This window comes from Bufo gargarizans, chromosome 2 (assembly GCF_014858855.1).
Source record: "Bufo gargarizans isolate SCDJY-AF-19 chromosome 2, ASM1485885v1, whole genome shotgun sequence".
Taxonomy (NCBI): domain Eukaryota; kingdom Metazoa; phylum Chordata; class Amphibia; order Anura; family Bufonidae; genus Bufo; species Bufo gargarizans.
The window spans coordinates 196,482,442-196,500,432 of record NC_058081.1 but is presented as its reverse complement, the minus strand read 5'-3'; the positions used below and the strand labels follow the sequence as shown (position 1 = coordinate 196,500,432).

At 48.5% G+C, this 17,991-nt stretch overlaps 1 protein-coding gene across 3 annotated transcripts in view; it reads left to right on the top strand.

Annotated features, from left to right (window-relative positions):
- ICE2 (interactor of little elongation complex ELL subunit 2) overlaps nucleotides 1-17,991 on the top strand; it is a 135,011-nt gene that overhangs the window by 38,521 nt on the left and 78,499 nt on the right. For all 3 annotated transcript variants that reach the window (XM_044279861.1, XM_044279862.1, XM_044279860.1), the window contains exons 7-8: nucleotides 1,085-1,244; nucleotides 6,839-7,011. In XM_044279861.1, the coding sequence (XP_044135796.1) occupies nucleotides 1,085-1,244; nucleotides 6,839-7,011 (333 nt within the window). The remainder of the gene's footprint in view (nucleotides 1-1,084; nucleotides 1,245-6,838; nucleotides 7,012-17,991) is intronic.

The following is a 17,991-nucleotide window of genomic DNA, read 5'->3' as shown; positions in this document are numbered from 1 at the left end:
ACCTTGAAAGATTTCTTGAGGGGTGTAGTTTCCAAAATGGGCTCACTTTTTGGGGGTTTCCACTGTAGGTCCACCTCAGGGTGTCTTCACATGCGACATAGCTCCCAATTACCATTCCAGCTAAATCCGCTCTCCAAAAGCCGTATGGTGCTCCTTCCACTCTGAGAGCCTGCTGTGCGCCCATACATCAGTTTTTGAGCACATATGGGGTGTTTTTGTATACTCCATATTTTGAGTTTTGTTTGGCTGTTAACCCTTGATGGGTTTAAAAAAAAAAAATAGATTAAAATGTAAAAATGAGCTTTTGAAATTTCATTACCATTTTCCTTTAATTCTCGTAGGACACCTAAAGGGATAACAAAGTTTGTAAAATCTGTTTTGAATAGATTGAGGGGTGTAGTTTCTAAAATGGGGTGATTTATGGGTGGTTTCAAATATGTAAGTCCCAAAAAGTGACTTCATAACTGATCCTTTAAAAAATTGGGTTTTGGAAATTTTCTTAAACATTTTAAGATTTGCTTCTAAACTTCTAAGCCTTTTTACGTCCCAGAAAAATAAATGAAAAAACATGAAGAAGACATATGGGAAATGTAAAGTAATAACTATTTTTGGAGGTATTACTATATATTTTAAAAGTAGAGAAATTGAAATTTGCTAATTTTTCCAAAATTTTTGTAAATTTTGTATTTTTTTTTTATAAATAAACATTTAATATTTTGACTCAAATTTACCACTGTCATGATTTAAAATATGTGACGAGAAAACAGTCTCAGAATGGCCTGGATAAGTAAAAGTGTTTTAAAGTTATCAGCACATGTCAGATTAGCTAAAAATGGCCTGGTCCTTAAGGTGAAAAATGGCAGGGTCCTGAAGAGGTTAAAGTTTTGTTCAGATGGCTGTAATAGATATACAGTCCTCACAAGTAGATGTTAAACAACCTTCTGAATAGGCCCTTTAGTGCATATAATTGTCTTTTTTCCCCCCTCAAAATAAATTGCAGTATTGGTCATGTCTGTATATTTTTAACATCAAGGGGAATACTTTGTTTGCTTGCTGATCTTTATTGTCTCTTGCTTCTCAACAGAGTGTAAGCTCAGATCCGAACATTTCTAAACTGGCCCCAAAGTATTGTCCACAAGTGGTACTTACGTCACAGGCCTTGTTTGCCCTCCTTAATAACCATGCCCCTGGCTACAATGAACAGTGGGAGATTCCTGTATGTGTGGAGACTGGTACTGGTACAGGTGAGATGTTTTGGACTGTTTATAATAGAAGCAGAATGGCCAGACTTGTACATTAATGCAGCGTACTGACTAATTGTCAAACATGACAGGCCTGAAGGGCCAATTTACCACCATTGCCTCCGTGTGTGAGCTGCATTTATATGTATGAGGATGAGCAATTGTTACTGCGATTGTTCATCCCTGTACAGATTTACAGTTTTTTGGAAGCTCATCCCGGTTTACACAGGATGTGCAGCAGACAAACTATGATGTGAAACTATGTGCTGCATAAACAATCTGGTCACCAGACAGACAAGCCTTTTGTGTCGCCAGCACATTTACATGCATCAGTTTTCGAGAATGAGCATTTGTAGAACCATTTGTTCCCCATAATTGGCCCAATCTTTGGCCCATGCAAAAGGTTCTTAAAGGGTCACTCATTTTTCACAAAACTTTTGATATGTCATAGAACAAAAAAAGTTTAAAATGTTCAAAAATTTAAATCAGTAGGGGTCTAAGCAATCCGATCCTTAGAACGAGGGGAGGGAAGCATGGAAATCTATGGGCCTGTCTTGTGCAGCGAGGGGGAGAGAAGCGTGCACTTGTTCTAGGGATTGGTGGGGGTCTGAACGCTCAGAAACCTCACCTTTCTAAACTTTAGATATTTCGCTATGATATATCAAAAGTTTTGTGGAAAGCTAGTGGCCCTTTTAAGACATTGTTTGTGGATCTGTATGGTTCTATTAGTTGGAGGGGAGGCTGGGATTTGTTTGAAGTGTAATGTTGCAGGGAGTGACACATTACACTGGTCAACTTTACAGGTAATTATGGGGAATTAAGGCCTCTTTCAGACGGGCATTGCGGGAAAATGTGCAGGTGCGTTGCGGGAACACCTGCGATTTTTCCGCGCGAGTGCAAAACATTGTGATGCGTTTGGTACACAAACTCGGTGTTCTGTAGATTGTATTATTTCCCCTTATAACATTGTTATAAGGGAAAATGATTGCATTCTGAATACAGAATGCATAGTAAAATAGCGCTGGAGGGGTTAAAAAAATAAATAAATAATTTAACTCACCTTAGTCCACTTGCTCCCGTAGCCGGCATCTCCTTCTGTCTTCATCTTAGCTTTGTGTAGCAACAGGACCTGTGGTGACGTCACTCCGGTCATCACATGATCCATCACCATGGTAAAAGATCATGTGATGGATCATGTGATGTCACCAAAGGTCCTTGTTGCTACACAAAGCTAAGATCACTCGGGCTGCGCGAGCAAGTGGACTAAGGTGAGTTAAATTTTTATTTTTTTATTTTTTAACCCCTCCAGCGCTATTTTACTATGCATTCTGTATTCAGAATGCTATTATTTTCCCTTTATAACCATGTTATAAGGGAAAATAATAATGATGGGGTCTCCATCCCGATCGTCTCCTAGCAACCGTGCGTGAAAATCGCACCGCATCCGCACTTGCTTGCGGATGCTTGCGATTTTCACGCAACCCTATTCACTTCTATGGGGCCTGCGTTACGTGAAAAACGCTGAATATAGAGCATGCTGCGATTTTTCACGCAACGCACAAATGATGCGTGAAAATCACTACTCATGTGAACAGCTCCATAGAAATGAATGGGTCGGTATTCAGTGCGGGTGCAATGCGTTCAACTCGCGCATCGCATCCGCGCGGAATACTCTACTCGCCCGTGTGAAAGGGGCCTAACTGTTTATTTCTGATAATTGCCTGCGCGTCATAGGAGGGGAGAGCTAAATTTGCATGCAGCAATCATCGCCTTTGTATGAAGACTAGCGATCACTACTGTGATCCTTCATCCCCATGAAGAATCATTGCTTCCAGGCAGCACATTGCTGATTAGACAGCACAATCTATTACTGAAAAACAATGGTTTAGGTGACCGCAGGAGTCATGCTTCCACTGGACGAACGAGCATTTACTCATTCATTGGGTGATTGGTGGACCCTTTACATTGGGCAGTTATCAGGTACAAGCGTTTCTACTAATGCTCCTTCCCCATAAAGGCCCTGATTGTTGCCCCATGTGAATGGGCCTGAAGTATGAGGAATTTTGCAATTTTTTCCCCACACAGTTAACCTTTAAAATGGAGATGATGGTTACCTCCATGAGGTCCTGATTCCTATACAGCTAGCTGCCTGTGGCTTTTATTATTATTTTAAAGCCCCATTATTTTATGATCACTGTACCCATGAAAGGTGCTTACATACATAATATAAAACGGATGAACTAACTGAGTGTCAGACAGAGGGCCCTGCCTGCGAGGGCTGAAAATCTAGAGGGGAAGGAGACAGTAGGGGAGGCAGGGTTGTTGTAGGTTGCAGGCTTTACTCAAGAGGAGGTAGATTTTCAGGATGCTTTTTAAAGTTTGGCTGGTTGGGGAGAGTCTGATGTGTAGCAAGTTTTGATTATTGATTGAGGTTGTGATAAGGGAAGCCCCTGCTGACTTTTTGATAAATTGAAGGTGTTTGGCCATTATAAAAATAACATAATTACGTAGTAACTTACATGTCCCATCCCATGCTGCCTTTTGTAATGCACAGTGAGCTATGATGTGTCATGGCTTTGCAAGGTCCTGTCATTGTTGTTGTCACTAAGGGTGACCACCTCTCAGGAACACAAATAGTAGCAACTGGGACAAATAAAAAAAAGTCCAAACCCTTCCTAATATCCTGTTTTGTTTCCGACTTGCAATCTAAAATGAGAACTACATAGAGACCTATTCTATATTTGTCCCAGAAGAACTTCTACTTCTTTACAATTCTGGCTGTGGCAGGAGACTATGTGGCTGGGTTATTCCCATGTTAGACCATTATGGAATATCTGCATCTGTGACCCATAAACCTGTACCCATCTTGTGAGGTGGCAGCTAACCACTACATCCAGGTAGAGATTGAATGGAGAAATGTTTGCACATACAGTGCCTTAAAAAGGATTTATACCCCTAGAACTTCTTCACAATTGTTCACATTAACCGACAAACTTGAATGTATTTTCATTGGGATTTAAGGTGATAGACCAACAAACGGTAGCAAGTATGTGTGAAGTTAAAAGAAAAACATGGTTTTCAAAATGTTAAATAAATAAAAGTCTGAAAAGTGTGGTGTGCATTTGTATTCAGCCCCCTGTACTCTGATGCCCCTAAATAAAATCCAGTGGGACCAATTGCCTTCAGAAGTCACCTAATTAGCTAATAGAGTCCACCTGTGTGTAATTTATGCTCATGTAACTACAGCTGCTCTGTGAAGGCTTCAGAGGTTTGTTAGAGAACATTAGTGATCAAACAGCATCATGAAAACCGAGGAACACACCAGACAGGTCAGGAATAAAGTTGTATGGACGGAACATGGCACAACTGCAAATCTACCAAGACATGGCCGTCCACCTAAACTGACAGCCCAGGCAAGGAGAGTACTAGATAGAGAAGCAGCCAAGAGGCCCATAATCACTCTGGAGAAGCTGCAGAGATCCACAGCTAAGTCCAGACTTAAATCCCATTGAGAATCTTTGGCAAGATTTGAAAATTGCTGTTCACAGACACTCTCCATCCAATCTGACTGAGCTTGAGCTATTTTGCAAAAAAGAATGGGCAGAAATATCAGCCTCTAGGTGTGCAAAGCTGGTAGAGACACATCCCAAAAGACTTACAGCTGTAATTGCAGCGAAAGGTGGTCCTATTGACTCAGGGTGGCAGAATACAAATGCACATCAAACTTTTCAGATTTATTTTATTAAAATTTTGAAAACCATGTATCATTTTCTTTACACTTCACACATAGTTTGTGCTGGTCTATCACAGAAAATCTGAATAAAATACATTTTGTTGGTGTAACATAAACAAATGTGGAAACGTTCAAGAGGTATGAATACTTTTTCAAGGCACTGCGTGCATGTCTCTCTGTTCACTTGTATGGGAGCATATTTGGCTGTTTCTGTGACTCCTGTTGAAGTGAATAGAGAGCTGCACACTTTAATGGCCACTTCTCCATTCATTTTCCACCTGCATCATGGTACCAGCTGCCACCTTACTAAATAAGTGAGAGGACCCCTCCTCTGAAGATAGGTGCAGGTTCTAGTGGCGGTGGTTTAAAGCAGACACCATGCTAAGGAGGGACATGTCTTTTTGGAACAGTGTACGGATGGAAAGCCTCTCCGGGTGTCTGCCCTGTGGTTTAGCTCTGTTAATTGTATTTTGCATGGAGGAAATGTTCAGAATCTTAGACAATGGGGGCATATCGCTAGGATATGCCCCCATTGTCTGATAGATGCAGGTCCCATCTCTGGGACCCGCACCTACAAGGAGAATGTTTTGGCTGGGGTCCGTCCACCACCAGGCGCAGCTCCCCGCCTCTCCCATTGAAGTGAATGGGAGCGCACTGCACATGCGCGGCCACCGCTCCCATTCATTTCTATGGGGCCGACGGAAATAGCCGAGTCAGCGCTTGGCTATTTTGGGCGGCTCCATAGAAATGAATATAGGATGGCCGCGCATGCGCAGTGCGCCCTCCTCAACTTTCTCTGCTCTGTTCTCCTTGTAGGTGCGGGTCCCAGAGGTGGGACCCGCACCTATCGGACAATGGGGGCATATCCTAGTGATATGCCCCCATTGTCTAAGATGGGATAACCCCTTTAATACGCACAGAAAATCTGCAGCATGTGTGAACCTGAGTAAAAGCAAAGCGGATAGGTTTTTCAAAAATCTCATCTACACATTCTGGAAAAGACATATGTCGACTGACTTTCAAGCCATAATTGTAAATTTATGCTGTGCCTTAACTTGTGTCTTTTAACCTTTTGCAGTGCAAAGGCTGAAGCGGCCCACTGTGATTCCCACCACAATGCCATCCCAAAAACTAGTCCATTTCAGGAGGTTTTTGCAGTGCCAGAGTTCAGAGAAACCCACTGCTGAATTCCCATGTGGATGAACCCTTAGTGTTGATTTAAAGGGCATATCGCTAGGATACGCCCCTATTGTCTGATAGGTGTGGGTCCCACCGCTGGGACAACACCTACAATGAGAACAGGGCCAGGGAAATGAACGGAGGGCGCACTGCGCATGCGCAGCCGCCCTCCATTCATTTCTATGGGGCTGCCGAAAGTAGCCGAGCTATTGCCGCCTGCCCCATAGAAATTAATGGGAGCCAGGGCCGCCATGCGCGGTGCGCTCCCATTCACTTCTATGGGGGCAGCGCTTGGTGTTGGACGGACCCTGGGAAATCTGGGGTCCTCCAGCCACAGCGCTCCCAGCTTTGTTCTCGTTGTAGGACCTGCACCTATCAGACAATGGGGGCATATCCTAGCTATATGCCCCCATTGTCTGAGATGGGAATACCCCTTTAAGTAAATTGTAATACTCATATAGAATACCAACATCTTCAAACTTCATTGAAACAGCAGAGTTTTGTTGATGTGTAAACACAGATGAGTTGCTTCTTCTAACCAGAAGCTGGGCTGTCATTGAAAAGCGTTCTGTTTTGGCTAATTCTCAGGCATATAATTCTTCTGGATTAGGTTTAGATTGGCCTAGCTATGAAACTATGAGTGTCACTGATGTAACTCCATCTCCAACTCCATCTCTTCTACTAGATGGTAAACCATGTAAAGTAGTATACATCGATTCCCCTCTTCCCAAGAAAGAGCTGAGCACAAGAGAGAGAAGCCAAATGTTCCATGAGGTTGTTTTGGACAAGTTCATGATGAGAAATTATATGATTCCGTTGAAAGGACTTTTTCTGGACAGAGACCAGATGGATTTGCATGTGAGTACGGTATATTTCTCGTGCTTTTTTCCATTGGGGGACACAGACCATGGGTATAGCTTAGAGGTATTAGTAGGAGGGACACTATGCAAATGAAAGAGCTCCTCCTCCTCGGGCTATACCCCCAGACTCCACCAGGAGGAACTCAGTCTTTGCTTAGTGTCTGGTGAAGGAGGTTGACACTCTCTGATTCTACTCCTTTTTGTTATTTTTATTCTAGATGGGGACACAGGTCGGCATGGCGCCTTCCTGGTCCCCCGTGGAGTGCCCGCCGCCGTCTTTGGGACGTTGCCTGGCTGCCTCCATTTCCCCCCAAGAAGATAAGTGGATCCGGGCTCGACCTGTTAGCTCCGGCATCCCACCAGCTGCTGGGACGCCTGCTGCCTACCCTCCTCCAGAGCACTGTTCTCCTGGATTGGAGTCAGAAGTCTGAAGAGGCGCATCCCTGCTGGTCTGGACATCGAGGGAGCATGCTGAGCAGATAAGTGTTGCCCAATCCCTCCCCCTCCCTCTGTGTCTATTTGTCTGTGGCTGCCTGGGTGAGCTTGAAGAAGGATCCTGATGGGGCACTTTCTTCATTTTGGCACTGGAGTACTGGCATCTCTTCCCCCTTAAACTGTGGGCTTCAGCGCTTCTCTCGTCGGGCCTTGGCTGCTGCGCTCCCTCAGCGCCCGCCGGCAGGCCGCTCCTCCACGTGGTGTTTGTTTAAATCACGCGCGCGCTTATTTTCGCGCGTGCGCTTATTTTCGCGCATATTTTCGCGCGTGCGCTTTTTTCGCGCATATTTTCGCGCGTGCGCTTATTTTCGCGCATATTTTCGCGCGCGCGCTTATTTTTCGCGCGCTTTTTTCGCGCCATAATGACGCGTTCGGGGAGGCGGAGCCTCGGCATGCCGCTCTGACTCTCCTTACACCGGAGACTCTGTTTGCTCATGGCCGTGCAGCTCCTCATCACTCTACTCCGTTTTGTGCCAGGCAAGCTGGTAGCTCAGTGGTACTGCTGCTGCTGCCCCATGTCCAGGCTTTCTGAGTTCAAAGCCCCTTTCAGCCTTCAAAAATTGTTTATATTATTCTAGATGGGGACACAGGTCGGCATGGCGCCTTCCTGGTCCCCCGTGGAATGCCCGCTGCCGTCCTTGGACGCTGCCTGGCTGCCTCCATTGCCCCCCAAAGAAGACAAGTGGATCCGGGCTCGACCTGCAGCTCCGGTATCCCACCAGCTACTGGGTCTCCTGCTGCCACCCTCCACCAGAACACTGCACTCCTGGACAAGGAGTCAGAAGCCTGATGAGGTGCATCCCTGCTGGTCCTGGAGTCGAGGGAGAAGTTCTGCAGGAGCAGATAAGTATTACCTGCATCCCTGCCTTACCCCCCTCCTCCACCCCTCCTCCACGTCCCTGGGGGCCTGCGGTCCCCGCTTGGGCATCTGCCATGTCCAGCGCGGCCGCTAAATTGGTCTTAGTCGCCAAGGCAACCATGTCCTTTAATCCTGTGGCGCTAACGACTCCATCTCTCTCAGTGGTCCCCACAGTGGGTGACTGACTACGAAGAGGCAGCGTGAGCGGCAGCATCCCACCTCGGATGTCTCCGTCTCTCCACCCCCCTCACCTCGCCGGTGGCGCTTGCGGACTGCTCTTCCCCCTCCCTAGGGAGAGTAATCCGAAGGAGAATTATCCGGCTCGGACGAGCCAGGTCCTTTTTGGACTATAGGGCATTTTCAAATCCTGTGACGCCAACCACCTCTCTAAGTGGTTTTCCACAGAAGACGCCCGACTACTAACAGGGAGCGTGAGCTCTGGCTCTCTCCCCACCCCCCCCCTCGTCTAGAGGCGCGTTCGGGCGACTCTCCCCTCCCTTAGGGAGCGCAAGTCTGAAGGAGAATTTCCGGCTCTAATTAGGTCATGGAGCGGGACCCCTCGCCTAAGCTCTCCACCAGGGTGGCTGACTTAGTGGTGACTGTCCGAGACACCTTTATTCTCCAAGGGGATTCTCCTCCTTCCACTGGTCAGGAGTTCCCCCTTTTTCCGTCCAGGCAGTCGGAGACTACCATGTTCCCGGTCCATGAGGGATTTTTCCGCGGTCATGTCCAGGGCCTGGGGTGGTCTTAATAAGGTTCTCGACCACCCAGCGCATGAATATACTTTCCTTTCCCTGCTGACGGCGAGGAGAGGTGTCTCCTCCCCCTAAGGTGGATCCTCCGGTGGCCGGATTAGCCAATTATGTGGCCCTTCCTGTCTTAGTCAGTTCCTCTTTCCAGGATGCTGTAGACAGACGCATAGACTCTCTTCCAGGTCCTTTTTTCGCTGGCAGCGCGTCCCTGTGACCTACCTTTCACTCAGCAGGGGTAGCCAGTGCTCTCTCGGTGTGGTTACAACACCACCACCAGGAACTGGCGGTACGAGATGCGGCTACTAACACACTGGAGTTGGTTCTCCAGATGTCTCAGGCTTCTAAGATTCTTTGCGAAGCTTCTAGGGACATTGTTTCCCTCTTTGCCCGCAGGTTGGCCATCTCTGTCACTCAGCGCGAAGAGATTTGATTGAAGGTGTGGGATGCTGACGCCTCCACCAAGCGTTCCCTTGCTAATCTCCCCTTTGGGGTTTCCAGACCTTATGGGGATCAGCTGGACGAGTTCATCTCTGCATGCCTTTTGCCGTTTCTCATCTGGTAGGCCGTCGCCTGCTTCCTCCGCCGGGGGTCTCAGGTCGCCCGCAAAGAGCCCTTCCTTTGCACCAGCCTTCCCGGCACTAGAGGGCCCAGTCAGCCCGCCCTGCTGCTCCTAGGCCTATCACATGTCCCGATTGCGGAATCCCACCATCGATTCCTGCGCTTCGCCATTATGGGTCGACACTGTCAGTTTGTCGCCCTTCCTTCGGGTTGGCGACCACCCCGCGGGTCCTTGCCACGGTCCTGGACCGCTCATGGCGCTTCTTCGTACCAGGGGCATTCCTTTGCTGCCCTATCGGGACGATATCCGGATAGAGGCCCCCCTCTCTACCGCAGACCACGGACAGCGTCCGGATCACTGTTCAGACCCTGGAACGGTTCGGCTGGCTGGTAACTTTCCCAAACTCCTGCCTCTTCCCGTCCCAGAGGCTCTCCTTCCGGAGGGTGATTTTGGACACCTCGGCTGCCTAAGTATTCTACCAGCCTTCAAGTCCTCCCAGGTCCAGGGGGCAGTGTCGCATCTGCTGCGCTCCCCGTGCCTCTCCATTCGGGAATACTTGCAGGTCCTGGGTCTTATGGTAGCCTCTTTCGAGGCCTTCCATATGCCCAGTTTCACACTCGCCTGGCGCAACAGGAGATCCTTTACCTTTCAGCGGGTTCGGGCAGCTCTCCCTTGGTGGCTGTTCCCAAAGAACCTGAGGTCGGGGAGTTCCTTTCTCGCATTCTCCTGGACTATCGCCGCCACCGATGCCAGCATCCTGGGTTGGGGGGGGCGTTTTCCAGTCTCGCACGGTTCAAGGAATTTGGTCGGCGGCAGAGTCTCGCCTTCCAATCAACTTTCTGGAACTGAGGGCGATTTTTTCCGCTCTCTCTCTCCTATTGGACCTCTCTCCTTGCGGGCCTCCCAGTGCGGGTTCAAACGGGCAATGCCGCGGCCGTGGCCTATATCGACCATCAGGGCGGGACCCGCAGCCGGATGGTGATGCAGGAGGTGAAGAGAATTCTGACGTGGGCGGAGACGCACGTTCCGGTGTTGTCAGCAGTTTGCATTCCAGGAGTGGACAACTGGACAGCGGACTTTCTAAGCCACAACACGGTGGATCCAAGCGGGTGGTCTCTGCATCCAGAAGGGTTCGAGGAAATCTGCCACAGATGGGACCGTCCGGATGTGGACTTAATGGCGTCCGGGTTCAACAACAAGATCCCAGTGGTCCTGGCTCGCGCCCGAGATCCGGAGGCGTACGGATGGATGCGCAGGTGTCTCCGTGGCAGGACTTCAGCCTCCTCTGTTTTCCTCTCCTACCAAAGGGTCTACGCCAGTTCGAGGCGGAAGGGACTCCGACCGTTCTCATCACCCCAGAGTGGCCTCGCCGCGCGTGGTTTTTTCGGACGTGGCTCGGTTGCTGGCGGACGCCCCATGGCCTCTTCCCGACGGACAGGACCTACTGTCTCAGGGCCCGTTCTTCCACCGGAATTTGCGGTCTCTTCGTTTACCGGCGTGACTGTTGAAACCGCCATCCTGATAAAGATGGGGTTCTCGGATTCAGTGGTTAGGACCATGATCAGTCCGGGGAAGTCTTCTTCCTCCCGGATTTACTATCGTACCTGGATGGCCTTCCTATCCTTTTTTGAGGGTTCGGGGTTCCCTCCCCTTCGGTTTTCCATCTTGATGGTACTGTCTTTTCTTCAGTCTGGGCTTGTGCAGGGACTGTCGCTTAGTTCCCTGTAAGGTCAGGTTTCGGCGCGGGCCGTCAGAGGTCCCTTGCTCTTAAGGGTCCGGTGGTGACCTTTCTTCGGGGGTGGCGCATTCGGTTCCCCGTATGTTCCCCCTTTGTCTCCTTGGGATCTCAATTTGGTTCTGCGCGCTCTGCAGTCGGCCCCCTTCGAGCCTTTGAGGAGGGTCTCTCTGACTGTTCTCATCTGGACTTCCTTGTGACCATAGCTTCTGATACAGCTACATAGCGTAGTGATTAAAGTTCTGGGCTATTATGCAGTGGCTGTGAGTTCACGTCCCATCACGAGTAGGGATGAGCGAACTCGAACTGTATAGTTCGGGTTCGTACCGAATTTTGGGGTGTCCGTGACACGGACCCGAACCCGGACATTTTCGTAAAAGTCCGGGTTCGGGTTCGGTGTTCGTCGCTTTCTTCGCGCTTTTGTGACGCTTTCTTGGCGCTTTTTGAAAGGCTGCAAAGCAGCCAATCAACAAGCGTCATACTACTTGCCCCAAGAGGCCATCACAGCCATGCCTACTATTGGCATGGCTGTGATTGGCCAGAGCACCATGTGACCCAGCCTCTATTTAAGCTGGAGTCACATAGCGCCGCCCGTCACTCTGCTCTGATTAGCGTAGGGAGAGGTTGCGGCTGCGACAGTAGGGCGAGATTAGGCAGATTAACTCCTCCAAAGGACTTGATTAACTGATCGATCTGCAGCTGTGGATCATTGAGCTGCTGATCCTCAATTGCTCACTGTTTTTAGGCTGCACAGACCGTTTGTCAGTCTCATTTTTCTGGGGTGATCGGCGGCCATTTTGTGTCTTGTGGTGCGCCAGCACAAGCTGCGACCAAGTGCATTTAACCCTCAATGGTGTGGTTGTTTTTTGGCTAAAGCCTACATCAGGGTGAAGCTGTCACACCAAGTGCATTTAACCAGCAATAGTCTGTTCATTTTTTGGCCATATACAAAATCAGGGGCAAGCTGCGCCTGTCACCAAGTGCATTTAACCCTCAATGGTGTGGTTGTTTTTTGGCTAAAGCCTACATCAGGGTGAAGCTGTCACACCAAGTGCATTTAACCAGCAATAGTCTGTTCATTTTTTGGCCATATACAAAATCAGGGGCAAGCTGCGCCTGTCACCAAGTGCATTTAACCCTCAATGGTGTGGTTGTTTTTTGGCTAAAGCCTACATCAGGGTGAAGCTGTCACACCAAGTGCATTTAACCAGCAATAGTCTGTTCATTTTTTGGCCATATACAAAATCAGGGGCAAGCTGCGCCTGTCACCAAGTGCATTTAACCCTCAATGGTGTGGTTGTTTTTTGGCTAAAGCCTACATCAGGGTGAAGCTGTCACACCAAGTGCATTTAACCAGCAATAGTCTGTTCATTTTTTGGCCATATCCCAGTCTAATTCTGTCACTAAATCCATACCGGTCACCCAGCGCCTAAATACTAGGCCTCAAATTTATATCCAGCTAAATCTGTCCCTAGTGCTGTAGCTGGGCGAGTTATTTAGTGTCCGTTCAAGCACATTTCTTGTTCTGGGTTGAAATACAATTCCCAATTTAGCAATTTCATAATTTAGTGGTTCCTGCTATATCAGAGCTATTTGAAATCTATCCCAAAAAGGGTATATAATATTGAAGGTGCACATTGGGTCATTCAGAATAACTTCACACACACCCGCTACTGTGTATTTCCAAGTCTAATTCTGTCACTAAACCCATACCTGTCACCCAGCGCCTAAATACTAGGCCTCAAATTTAAATCCCTCTAAATCTCTCGTTACCCACCGCTGTACTGTTGTTGCTGGGCAAGATATTTAGTGTCCGTCAAAGCACATTTTTTGTTCTGGGTTGAAGTACAATTCCCAATTTAGCAATTTCATAATTTAGTGGTTTCTGCTATATCAGAGCTATTTGAAATCTATCCCTAAAAGGGTATATAATATTGAAGGTGCACATAGGGTCATTCAGAATAACTTCACACACACGCTTCTGTGCATTTCCAAGTCTAATTCTGTCACTAAATCCATACCGGTGACCCAGCGCCTAAATACTAGGCCTCAAATTTAAATCCCTCTAAATCTCTCGTTACCCACCACTGTACTGTTGTTGCTGGGCAAGATATTTAGTGTCCGTCAAAGCACATTTTTTGTTCTGGGTTGAAGTACAATTCCCAATTTAGCAATTTCATAATTTAGTGGTTTCTGCTATATCAGAGCTATTTGAAATCTATCCCTAAAAGGGTATATAATATTGAAGGTGCACATAGGGTCATTCAGAATAACTTCACACACACGCTTCTGTGCATTTCCAAGTCTAATTCTGTCACTAAATCCATACCGGTGACCCAGCGCCTAAATACTAGGCCTCAAATTTAAATCCCTCTAAATCTCTCGTTACCCACCGCTGTACTGTTGTTGCTGGGCAAGATATTTAGTGTCCGTCAAAGCACATTTTTTGTTCTGGGTTGAAGTACAATTCCCAATTTAGCAATTTCATAATTTAGTGGTTTCTGCTATATCAGAGCTATTTGAAATCTATCCCTAAAAGGGTATATAATATTGAAGGTGCACATAGGGTCATTCAGAATAACTTCACACACACGCTTCTGTGCATTTCCAAGTCTAATTCTGTCACTAAATCCATACCGGTGACCCAGCGCCTAAATACTAGGCCTCAAATTTAAATCCCTCTAAATCTCTCGTTACCCACCGCTGTACTGTTGTTGCTGGGCAAGATATTTAGTGTCCGTCAAAGCACATTTTTTGTTCTGGGTTGAAGTACAATTCCCAATTTAGCAATTTCATAATTTAGTGGTTCCTGCTATATCAGAGCTATTTGAAATCTATCCCAAAAAGGGTATATAATATTGAAGGTGCACATTGGGTCATTCAGAATAACTTCACACACACCCGCTACTGTGTATTTCCAAGTCTAATTCTGTCACTAAACCCATACCTGTCACCCAGCGCCTAAATACTAGGCCTCAAATTTAAATCCCTCTAAATCTCTCGTTACCCACCGCTGTACTGTTGTTGCTGGGCAAGATATTTAGTGTCCGTCAAAGCACATTTTTTGTTCTGGGTTGAAGTACAATTCCCAATTTAGCAATTTCATAATTTAGTGGTTTCTGCTATATCAGAGCTATTTGAAATCTATCCCTAAAAGGGTATATAATATTGAAGGTGCACATAGGGTCATTCAGAATAACTTCACACACACGCTTCTGTGCATTTCCAAGTCTAATTCTGTCACTAAATCCATACCGGTGACCCAGCGCCTAAATACTAGGCCTCAAATTTAAATCCCTCTAAATCTCTCGTTACCCACCGCTGTACTGTTGTTGCTGGGCAAGATATTTAGTGTCCGTCAAAGCACATTTTTTGTTCTGGGTTGAAGTACAATTCCCAATTTAGCAATTTCATAATTTAGTGGTTCCTGCTATATCAGAGCTATTTGAAATCTATCCCAAAAAGGGTATATAATATTCAAGGTGCACATTGGGTCATTCAGAATAACTTCACACACACGCTTCTGTGCATTTCCAAGTCTAATTCTGTCACTAAATCCATACCGGTCACCCAGCGCCTAAATACTAGGCCTCAAATTTATATCCCGCTGAATTTGAATACAATACATTGGGCCAAATAATATATTTGTTGTTGTGGTGAACCATAACAATGAGAAAAACATCTAGTAAGGGACGCGGACGTGGACATGGTCGTGGTGGTGTTAGTGGACCCTCTGGTGCTGGGAGAGGACGTGGCCGTTCTGCCACATCCACACGTCCTAGTGTACCAACTACCTCAGGTCCCAGTAGCCGCCAGAATTTACAGCGATATATGGTGGGGCCCAATGCCGTTCTAAGGATGGTAAGGCCTGAGCAGGTACAGGCATTAGTCAATTGGGTGGCCGACAGTGGATCCAGCACGTTCACATTATCTCCCACCCAGTCTTCTGCAGAAAGCGCACAGATGGCGCCTGAAAACCAACCCCATCAGTCTGTCACATCACCCCCATGCATACCAGGGAAACTGTCTCAGCCTCAAGTTATGCAGCAGTCTCTTATGCTGTTTGAAGACTCCGCTGGCAGGGTTTCCCAAGGGCATCCACCTAGCCCTTCCCCAGCGGTGAAAGACATAGAATGCACTGACGCACAACCACTTATGTTTCCTGATGATGAGGACATGGGAATACCACCTCAGCATGTCTCTGATGATGACGAAACACAGGTGCCAACTGCTGCGTCTTTCTGCAGTGTGCAGACTGAACAGGAGGTCAGGGATCAAGACTGGGTGGAAGACGATGCAGGGGACGATGAGGTCCTAGACCCCACATGGAATGAAGGTCGTGCCACTGACTTTCACAGTTCGGAGGAAGAGGCAGTGGTGAGACCGAGCCAACAGCGTAGCAAAAGAGGGAGCAGTGGGCAAAAGCAGAACACCCGCCGCCAAGAGACTCCGCCTGCTACTGACCGCCGCCATCTGGGACCGAGCACCCCAAAGGCAGCTTCAAGGAGTTCCCTGGCATGGCACTTCTTCAAACAATGTGCTGACGACAAGACCCGAGTGGTTTGCACGCTGTGCCATCAGAGCCTGAAGCGAGGCATTAACGTTCTGAACCTGAGCACAACCTGCATGACCAGGCACCTGCATGCAAAGCATGAACTGCAGTGGAGTAAACACCTTAAAACCAAGGAAGTCACTCAGGCTCCCCCTGCTACCTCTTCTGCTGCTGCCGCCTCGGCCTATTCTGCTGCTGCCGCCTCGGCCTCTTCCTCCGCCTCTGGAGGAACGTTGGCACCTGCCGCCCAGCAAACAGGGGATGTACCACCAACACCACCACCACCACCTCCGTCACCAAGCGTCTCAACCATGTCACACGCCAGCGTTCAGCTCTCCATCTCACAAACATTTGATAGAAAGCGTAAATTCCCACCTAGCCACCCTCGATCCCTGGCCCTGAATGCCAGCATTTCTAAACTACTGGCCTATGAAATGCTGTCATTTAGGCTGGTGGACACAGACAGCTTCAAACAGCTCATGTCGCTTGCTGTCCCACAGTATGTTGTTCCCAGCCGGCACTACTTCTCCAAGAGAGCCGTGCCTTCCCTGCACAACCAAGTATCCGATAAAATCAAGTGTGCACTGCGCAACGCCATCTGTAGCAAGGTCCACCTAACCACAGATACGTGGACCAGTAAGCACGGCCAGGGACGCTATATCTCCCTAACTGCACACTGGGTAAATGTAGTGGCAGCTGGGCCCCAGGCGGAGAGCTGTTTGGCGCACGTCCTGCCGCCGCCAAGGATCGCAGGGCAACATTCTTTGCCTCCTGTTGCCACCTCCTCCTTCTCGGCTTCCTCCTCCTCTTCTTCCACCTGCTCATCCAGTCAGCCACACACCTTCACCACCAACTTCAGCACAGCCCGGGGTAAACGTCAGCAGGCCATTCTGAAACTCATATGTTTGGGGGACAGGCCCCACACCGCACAGGAGTTGTGGCGGGGTATTGAACAACAGACCGACGAGTGGTTGCTGCCGGTGAGCCTCAAGCCCGGCCTGGTGGTGTGTGATAATGGGCGAAATCTCGTTGCAGCTCTGGGACTAGCCAATTTGACGCACATCCCTTGCTTGGCGCATGTGCTGAATTTGGTGGTGCAGAAGTTCATTCACAACTACCCCGACATGTCAGAGCTGCTGCATAAAGTGCGGGCCGTCTGTTCGCGCTTCCGGCGTTCACATCCTGCCGCTGCTCGCCTGTCTGCGCTACAGCGTAACTTCGGCCTTCCCGCTCACCGCCTCATATGCGACGTGCCCACCAGGTGGAACTCCACCTTGCACATGCTGGACAGACTGTGCGAGCAGCAGCAGGCCATAGTGGAGTTTCAGCTGCAGCACGCACGGGTCAGTCGCACTACAGAACAGCACCACTTCACCACCAATGACTGGGCCTCCATGCGAGACCTGTGTGCCCTGTTGCGCTGTTTCGAGTACTCCACCAACATGGCCAGTGGCGATGACACCGTTATCAGCGTTACAATACCACTTCTATGTCTCCTTGAGAAAACACTTAGGGCGATGATGGAACAGGAGGTGGCCCAGGAGGAGGAGGAGGAGGAGGAGGAAGAGGGGTCATTTTTAGCACTTTCAGGCCAGTCTCTTCGAAGTGACTCAGAGGGAGGTTTTTGGCAACAGCAGAGGCCAGGTACAAATGTGGCCAGCCAGGGCCCACTACTGGAGGACGAGGAGGACGAGGATGAGGAGGAGGTGGAGGAGGATGAGGATGAAGCATGGTCACAGCGGGGTGGCACCCAACGCAGCTCGGGTCCATCACTGGTGCGTGGCTGGGGGGAAAGGCAGGACGATGACGATACGCCTCCCACAGAGGACAGCTTGTCCTTACCCCTGGGCAGCCTGGCACACATGAGCGACTACATGCTGCAGTGCCTGCGCAACGACAGCAGAGTTGCCCACATTTTAACCTGTGCGGACTACTGGGTTGCCACCCTGCTGGATCCACGCTACAAAGACAATGTGCCCACCTTACTTCCTGCACTGGAGCGTGATAGGAAGATGCGCGAGTACAA